This window comes from Mandrillus leucophaeus, unplaced genomic scaffold, assembly GCF_000951045.1.
Source record: "Mandrillus leucophaeus isolate KB7577 unplaced genomic scaffold, Mleu.le_1.0 Scaffold119, whole genome shotgun sequence".
Classification (NCBI taxonomy): Eukaryota; Metazoa; Chordata; class Mammalia; order Primates; family Cercopithecidae; genus Mandrillus; species Mandrillus leucophaeus.
The window spans coordinates 3,399,586-3,408,236 of NW_012100209.1; the positions used below are offsets into that span (position 1 = coordinate 3,399,586).

At 41.3% G+C, this 8,651-nt stretch overlaps 1 protein-coding gene across 1 annotated transcript in view; it reads left to right on the top strand.

Annotated features, from left to right (window-relative positions):
• C7 (complement component 7) overlaps nucleotides 1–8,404 on the top strand; it is an 86,087-nt gene extending 77,683 nt beyond the window's left edge. Inside the window, exons 16-18 of the mRNA XM_011966362.1 lie at nucleotides 2,259–2,349; nucleotides 5,222–5,406; nucleotides 6,877–8,404. Of these exons, the coding sequence (XP_011821752.1) occupies nucleotides 2,259–2,349; nucleotides 5,222–5,406; nucleotides 6,877–7,058 (458 nt within the window). The 3' untranslated portion in view covers nucleotides 7,059–8,404. The remainder of the gene's footprint in view (nucleotides 1–2,258; nucleotides 2,350–5,221; nucleotides 5,407–6,876) is intronic.
• Nucleotides 8,405–8,651: the final 247 nt, after the last annotated feature.

Consider the following 8,651-nt stretch of genomic DNA (forward strand, 5'->3'; position numbering starts at 1 on the left):
CGAGTGCACACCATTCTCCTGCCTCAGTCTCCTGAGTAGCCAGGACTACAGGTGCCCACCACTATGCCCAGCTGATTTTTTTGTATTTTTAATAGAGACGGGGTTTCACCATGTTAGTCAGGATGGTCTCGATCTCCTGAGCTCGTGATCCACCTGCTTCTGCCTCCCAAAGTGCTGGGACTACAGGCGTGAGCCACTACGCCCGGCTCGGCATTATAATAATTTAAGCAAACTTTTGAAATCTAAAATTTCAGGATTTGTCCTAAATTTTTAACCACTGTGCAGAACTAATTTACATGGCTTGATCATTGATCTTAAGTTTTGGTACATCTAGATTAAGGCTTCTCAACCTCAACGCTATTGGAATTTTAGTCTGATAATTCTTTGCTATGGGAGCCTCTTCTGTGAATTGCAGGGTATTTAGCAGCATCCCTGGTCTCTACTTACCAGTAGCATCCTCCTATGCCAATAACATTCTGCAGTTGTAAAAACCAAAGATGTCTCTAGTGATTTCCAGATGTCCCCTGGGGCACAAAACTGCCTCTGGTTAAGAAGCACTGATGTAGATAATACCATTTTTAAAAAACTTCATTTTGGAATAATTTTAGATTTCAGCAAAGTCACAGATATAATTTCTACACACCCTTCACCCATCTTCCTTAATATTAACATCTTATATAACACAACTTGGTTAAAACTAAAAAATTAATATTAGTACAATGCTATTGACTAAACTACACACTTTATTCAAATATCTCCTTTTTTTACCACTAATGTCTCTTTTATGTTCTAGGGTCCAGTTCAGGGTACTATGTTGCATTTAGGATAATACCATTTTAAAGAGAAGTGTTTTTTGTTTGTTTGTTTTTTGTTTTTTGCTTTTATTTTGAGACAAGTTCTTGCTTTGTTGCTCAGGCTGGCTGGAGTGCAATGGCGCAATCTCGGTTCACTGCAACCTCCACCTCCCGGGTTCAAGTGATTCTCCTGCCTAAGCCTCCTGAGTAGCTGGGATTACAGACACATGCCACCATGCCCGGCTAATTTTTGTATTTTTAGTAGAGACAGGGCTTCACCGTTTGGCTTGGCTGGTCGCAAACTCCTCACCTCAAGTGATCCACCTGCCTCGGCCTCTCAAAGTGCTGAGATTACAGGTGTGAGCCACCGCGCCCAGCCAAGAGAAGTGTTTTAATAATGAGTCCTGTTATTGAGACTGCTAGCCATGGCAGGCATACTTCACATTGCCACGATTTTTACAGGTTTATGAATGTTCACAAGATTGTAATGTCATGTCCAAAGCTCTTGAATTTTCCAAAGTAAGGCAGTATTCCATAGTTTGTGTATTCATAAAAACATGCTCTTCAGATAAACTACCTTTATAGATATAGTAAATGACTATCTAGTTTTATGATGCAAAAGTATATGGCAATGAATTTCATTGTAATAAAGCTGTTAGGAGGTGAAAAAAATCAGGATGGTTTTAGATCATTCCCATTGCAATCAGGGATAGGTGAGGGGATGGCAGTCACATTATGCTCTTCTAAGCTGGACCAGGGTGTTTACCTGTCAAAATGGAAATGTTAACTGAATTGTCATTTTCTACAAAACACAAAGTTATAGAAAGGATTTTATTAATGTAAGGACCTCCAGACATTTATTCACTGTTGAGGGAGACCACTTAGACATTCATATGTAAAAGGCTATTGTAGATCTTCTCAGCATTCCGGGGAGTTCTCCATGTATAAGTCAAGTGATGTTGCTGCTTTCTGCCTCATTATGGGCAAAGCAGGCGGAATGCAGTCTATACAACAAACAGTTTATAAGCACCAGCTTCTCGAAAGGGAGCCACTTTATTGTCCTTGGATTCAGACCAGTGTAGAATTAAATCCTGCCTGGGCCAATTTGTTAAATGTGTGAAGTAGTACCAACTTCCTAACTTTTTTTACTCTTAATTTTCTGATTTCTTAGGTGGGCATTTGTTAGGGAGGCATAAATATCCCCATGTATAAAAAGTGCATGACAATTATAAATGCTCACGAGACGGTAGCTATTACTACCAATGCAGTTATTTGTAATGTGGCTCTTGAAACTCTCTATAGCTTGCAAAATGTATTACAGCTTGATTATTATTACTATTGTTACGTGCAAATGCATTGCAGTTTGAGAATACTACAGACCCTGGCCCAACAATTCAAATAACACCTTGTTTACTATGAAGAAGCTTTTCTCCTAATGACCACATCTCCCTTATCCTTTTTCAGACAATCCTTTAACACAGGCAGTGCCTGAATGTCAGCGCTGGGAGAAACTGCAGAATTCAAGATGTGTTTGTAAAATGCCCTATGAATGTGGGTAAGTGCCGCCTTATCTCACTTCCCTGTCTTATTTTATTCATGATAAGGGATAATTTGTTAGATGTTAGTCTCTGTTAGATGGAAGGTGTAGCTTACCAAGAGTTAAGGGTCTTTGTTTGCATTTTGACGTAGTCCCATCTGCTGCCTGTTATTTGCCTGGGTCACTAGGGTTGACAGCCATGACATTAAGCGTTTTCTAATCTGGCTAGTGGAGAAGGCTGCAGGACTACTCCAGCACTGCTTGTTTCATATATAAAATGGAGCAAAATTCAGCTGAGGATTTAGAACTTTAGAGGATTAGAGGATTAGAACTGAAATTCCTTTGGGACATAAACTCTTAAAGCGATACTGATAGGGAAACAGCAGCTTCTTTTGTTGATTCTTGAACCATCTTCTCTAGATTTGCGCTGTTAAGAATGCCACCAACTTGAAATCATTCCATTGTAGGAGGATATCTGAAGTGGTTAGTACATGTCTGTGTCATGGTCCTAGTAGAATAGAGATGGCACAATTAAATTAGGACAAGAAAAGTTTTATTAGTGGGAATATTTACGAAAATGTGAAGAGAGGAAAGGAAATTACAAGTCCCATGGCAGTATTCCTAGACTGCTAACAGCTTGACCGTATAGTCGTATCCGGGTCCAAGGAGTAAGGAGAGGGACATTCAGGAAAAACTGGAGACAGAGAGGGCTGTGTGGAGATGGCCCTGAGGAGGAGCTGACACTCTCATTTTAGGGACCTCAGAGATCCCACAGGCATGAGCCAGGGAAATAAACACCTCAACTGCACTCTCTTTCCTGCCCCGAGTCTCCTGCTAGTCAACACTCACCACTGATCAAACCAACTGAAGCTAGATGCCGAGGAAGCCCACAGTGTGGCCCACACACGTCAGCCTCCCAGGCAGGTGGAGAAGAGTGGAAAGTGGATCTGGGGAGGAAATAAGAAATATCCAGCCCCTAGACTTACTGGTCGTTTTTAAAATTAAGAACCGACACATGACCTGGTGCGGTGGCTCACGCCTGCACTCCCAGCACTTTGGGAGGCCAGAGTGGTCCAATTGCTTGCACTCAGGAGTTCAAGACCAGCCTGGGCAACATGGTGAAACCCCTTCTCTACAAAAAATACAAAAGTTAGCTGCGTGTGGTGGCACACTCCTGTAGTCCCAGCTACTCAGGAGACTGAGGTGGGAGGATCGCTTGAGGCCAAGAAGGTTGAGGCTTCAGTGAGCCATATTCATACCACTGTACTCCAGCCTGGGTGACAGAGCCAGACCCCATCTCAAAAAGAAAAAAAAAAAAGAACTAAAACACTAATTACTTGGTTGTGAATGATTTTAGTTATCAAAACCTATACCCAACTTCTTGAAGCTACAGTGGTTAATAGTTATCGTATATAGTAATTTCTGGTGTGAAGAAGAATATAACTAAATGGCGTGATGGAAATAGTGGTCAGCCTAGATACATTCTGATTCTAACATTCTGACTTTGCTGCTAATCTCTAACAATTATTGTTTATTTTGAGCCACTTTCATCCTCTTTCCAACTTCCCCATTTCATTTAGTTTATCTGCAACTCATTGTTAATAGTTATGGTATAAATTTCCGTGTCATTCCATGGTCTCAGATACTGACGACAAGGTGGTATTGTAAGTTCTTTGCCCTTTCAGCTGTTGTAAGTAGTTCTATTTAAAGTTTAAATAAACAGATGAAAAGATAGACTCAAAACAACAGGATTTGTTTCTGTTTTATAAATAACTCCAAGTAAATTTAGCTTTTGGTAGAAGAGGAAAATATTTGAACTAAATAAAGCGTGTGAATATAGACTCTTTCTGACTCTATCTGGTATACAAAAATGCTGTGTTGTCTAAGGTTTCAGTGATAGTAATGTCCTCCTTCTCTATCAGCATTCAGAAATGTGGAGTTTTCTGATAGTGACGTTTCTAAATGGCTATTTTTTCCCCACTATTTTAGCACCAATACTTATGAAAAAGGTAACATATTTTATGGAAATATTTCTTTCTTTCTTTTTTTTTTTTTTTGAGACAGTTTCATTCAATCATCCAGGCTGGAGTGCAGTAGTGCAATCTCAGCTCACTGCAACCTCTGCCTCCTGGGTTCAAGTGATTCTCATGCTTCAGCCTCCCGAGTAGCTGGGATTACAGGTGTGGGCCACCCCATGCCCAGCTAATTTTTATATGCTTAGTAGAGATAGGGTTTCACCATGTTGGCCACCCTGGTCTTCAACTCCTGACCTAAATGATCCGCCTGCATCGGCGTCCCAAAGCACTGGGATTACAGGATCCCAACCTTATGGAAATATGTCTAAACTATTTTGTAAACGTAGATACTTTTAAAAGTAACATTGAAAAATACAGTTTCATCTTCCCATGATGATTTAGGGCCATCCATTTTTGGATGATGCTGTTTTATGGACATGAACTCTTGGCTGCTGGGCTGGGATGAGCTCATTTCTCCTGCAATTAGTGGTCCCATTTGACTATGATCACATTGAATGCTTGGTCTCCACTGGCTTTCTGACTCCTTCTTTGTCAGCTGTTGTTAGCAGACCTTGCCTTCTCATCTAATTTGCTGTACCTGATCTGTTCTAGATGGAACTAGATCAACACTAGATATCTACACTTTCTAACTGTGAGCAAATAAACAGTAAATACAAATATATTCATTTTGAAGACCTAAGTGAGTTGGACCTAGGAATGAAGGGGATTTGAGTTTCCATCCTTTTTTTTTCTTTTTTTTTTTGGCTGTGGGTGATAACATCTGGGGGCACCGAGCTCAGAGCATCACTTTTCATTTCTCCTCAGCTTTTAAGAACAAAAATCTTGTAAATAATGCCATTAAAAATTCTTTTCAGACCTTCCTTGGATGTATGTGCTCGAGATGAGAGAAGCAAAAGGATACTGCCTGTGACTGTTTGCAAGATGCATGTTCTCCACTGTCAGAGTAGAAATTACACCCTTACTGGTAGGGACAGCTGCACTCTGCCTGCCTCAGCTGAGAAAGCTTGTGGTGCCTGCCCACTGTGGGGAAAATGTGATGGTAAGGGGCCTTTCATATTTGTAAGTATAAGAATGCTAAAGTCACAGTACTGAGGATTTTAAAAATGTGGTTTCTAGTTTAGCAGTGGGCCGAAGCAGATACTTGAGGATGTTAAAGACTCAGAGTGATTTGGCAGTGCACTGACCTCTCCTATACCCCTCACTGGAGAGGGACAGAGATCACAGACCTCAGAGGATAACAGTCCATTCCTGATGTGGGAATGTTCTCCCAAACAGGGGTGATTCCATGCCACCATCATGATTTTTACTCTGTCCTTGTATTATCCATATTGTGTACTCATTTTTTAAAAGTCTGGCATAAAAGTAACTTTAAAATGAAAACTTTATATCACGTCCTTAAAAGGAGGTATCGCTGGCCATAAATACTAGGTAACTATAAAAGTTATATGTAATGGAACAAAATAAAGTTGTGGATTCTAGCCAGATACTGGTCCAATATTGACTGTGCTGTTTCTCTGTGAGTTTAGCAAGTGTTAGAGGGGTATTAAAAACATACTAGGACCAAGCTGACACTTTCTTCTGGAAGTAATCAGACGGGTTTGAAGAGAATAAAAGAAGTTACTTTCTCATATTGTGATTCAATATTTGCTAATGCTATGTTTAAGTAGCACTTACAGTGATCTTGCCTTACCCCCAAGGGCACGGCAAACCTCCCATGGTTTGGGCAATACTATGAAAGGGGAACGGCTGGATCTCCAGAGCCAAGTTACTGCCTGGGCTTCCCTATCTATAAATTTGGGAGCTGGACTCTATGACTTATAAGGTGTCTGTTGGCTCTTCACTCTCTGCCCTCTTGGCCTGTACCTGCTGGCACCTGTCCCCTCACTCCCTCACGGTTTGCAGCACAGACTGATGACATATGTGACTCTAGCCGTGTCTGGGACACTTTTGGTTAGGCGGTCACCACTGTCTGCTGGCTGACCTTGTTACTCATCTTTGAAAGACTCCTGGCTGGCATATTCCAACCATGGACTTTCCATGCACAGACTCCTTGCCTCCCTAACTCATTTCTGGTTTGTTTTTCGGGATTTGTAGCCTTTTGCATGTCATACTCTCTCTCAAAGCAAGTTAAGTTCTCTTTTTTCCTCTCCTCTTTAAGTCTTGATTTGGTTCTTTGTTGAGGGCTTCTCATTTGACCTCCATTGCTGGCTCATATGGACAGCAGCATGTGTGTATGAGATAGTTAAAGAGCTCTTGACTTGGATAAAACCACCCCATGTGGGTCTAACCAATAGAAAGCCTGGTACCAACTTCAAAACCTATTCCTTTGGAGTGGAGCAAAATGCCCCAATTTCCTGGTCCTACTGCTTTTCCAGGGGATAATTTATTATATCATTCCAGGCAGGAGCTTCGATAGCTCTGGTCACCACATTATTACTTTGGAGGTGATGTGCTTTGACTCCCCCACCTCCATAATGTGCCATTAAGCCTCTTTCACTTACTTTTCCAGCTGAGAGCAGCAAATGTGTCTGCCGAGAAGCATCGGAGTGCGAGGAAGAAGGGTTTAGCATTTGTGTGGAAGTGAACGGCAAGGAGCAGACGATGTCTGAGTGTGAGGCGGGTGCTCTGAGATGCAGAGGGCAGAGCATCTCCGTCACCAGCATAAGACCTTGTGCTGCGGAAACCCAGTAGGCTCCTGGAAGCCCTGCTCGACTTGCTCAGAATCCAGCAGGCAGCTGGGGCTGAGTGAAAACATCTGCACAGCTGGGCGCTGGACAGATTTCCTTCTTCTCCAGTATCTACTTTCCCCCTCAGCTCCCAGCCATCTGTAAAAACACAACCCTTTGTTCTCCCAAATCTGAATCAAATTACTCTTTTGCCTCCTTTTTAATGTCAGTCAGGATATCAGCCTTTGCACAGGCTGGCTGCATGTTCTTGAAAAACATGTTACCTTCTGTGAGCCTTGGTTTTTTCAAATCTGTAAAATTAGAGGATTGCGCTAAAGAAACTTGAATGCTCCATTTAGGCCTATCATTTTATTAAGTATGATTGACACAGCCCATGGGCTAGAACACACTCTACAAAATGACTAGGAAAACAGAAAGAATATGATTTCCTGATTAGAGAGGTTGATTTTCCTCAATGAAACCAAATACAAGGAGGACCTTGAACAAAAATGACAAAGTATTTCTATCCTGAGTAGTAATCTCACACTTCATCCTACCGAGTCAACCACCACAGATAGGAATTCCTTATTCTTTTTTTTTCTTTTTTTTAAGACAGAGTCTCACTCTGTTGCTCAGGCTGGAGTGCAGTGGCGTGATCTCATCTCACTGCAACCTCTGCCTCCTGGGTTCAAGCGATTCTTGTGCCTCAGTCTCCCAAGTAGCTGGGATTACACATGCCCGCCATCATGCCCAGCTAATATTTGCATTTTTAGTAGAGATATGGTTTCACCATGCTGGCCACGCTGGTCTCCAACTCCTGACCTCAGGTGATCTGCCCGCCTTGGCCTCCCAAAGTGCTGGGATTACAGACGTGAACCACCACGCCTGGCTGGAATACTTATTCTTGTTGGGAGAATGAACCACTAAAATGTCAGAGCAGAATTCATTATGTTATGGTCACAGAGGTGTCTTGTCTGAGAACAAATACAATTCAGTCTTCTCTTTGGGGCTTTAGTATGTGTCAAACATAGGACTGGAAGTTCACCCTTCTTTGAAAGAACATCAGTTTCTTTTGAAAGAACAATCAGAGATTGTGCATTTGGGAATAGTTTTCCCTAATGTGGATACAGTCCCAGAGTTTTCAGCGAGTACACAGGTAGATTAGTTTGAAGCATTGACCTTCTATTTATTCCTTATTTCTCTTTATCAAAACAGCGTCTGTGGGAGGAGAAATGAGAGAGCTTAAATGAAATGTAAAATATGCTTTATTATACAAATACTGTCTCTGTATTGTTCTGACCCTGGTAAATATATTTCAAAACTTCAGATGACAAGGATTAGAAAACTCATTAAAAATACTATTCTTCAGAATTGTTTCATTTGTATTATATTTCATTTTAGAGAAGATTTTCATGATGAATGGTTAATGTGTTCTCGCCTGAAGTTTTATGTCTGATCCAGATCTAGCTTTTTGTGTCAAAGTGTGCCTTAAGGGAAGATGTAGACACAATATGTTGAAGTTACAAGGAGGCAGGTTTCAACTGGTTAAAAACAATGGCATTCAGACATTGCAACTGCATTTCTTAGAGATTATTACAGAGTTAATTTCTACCCCGGA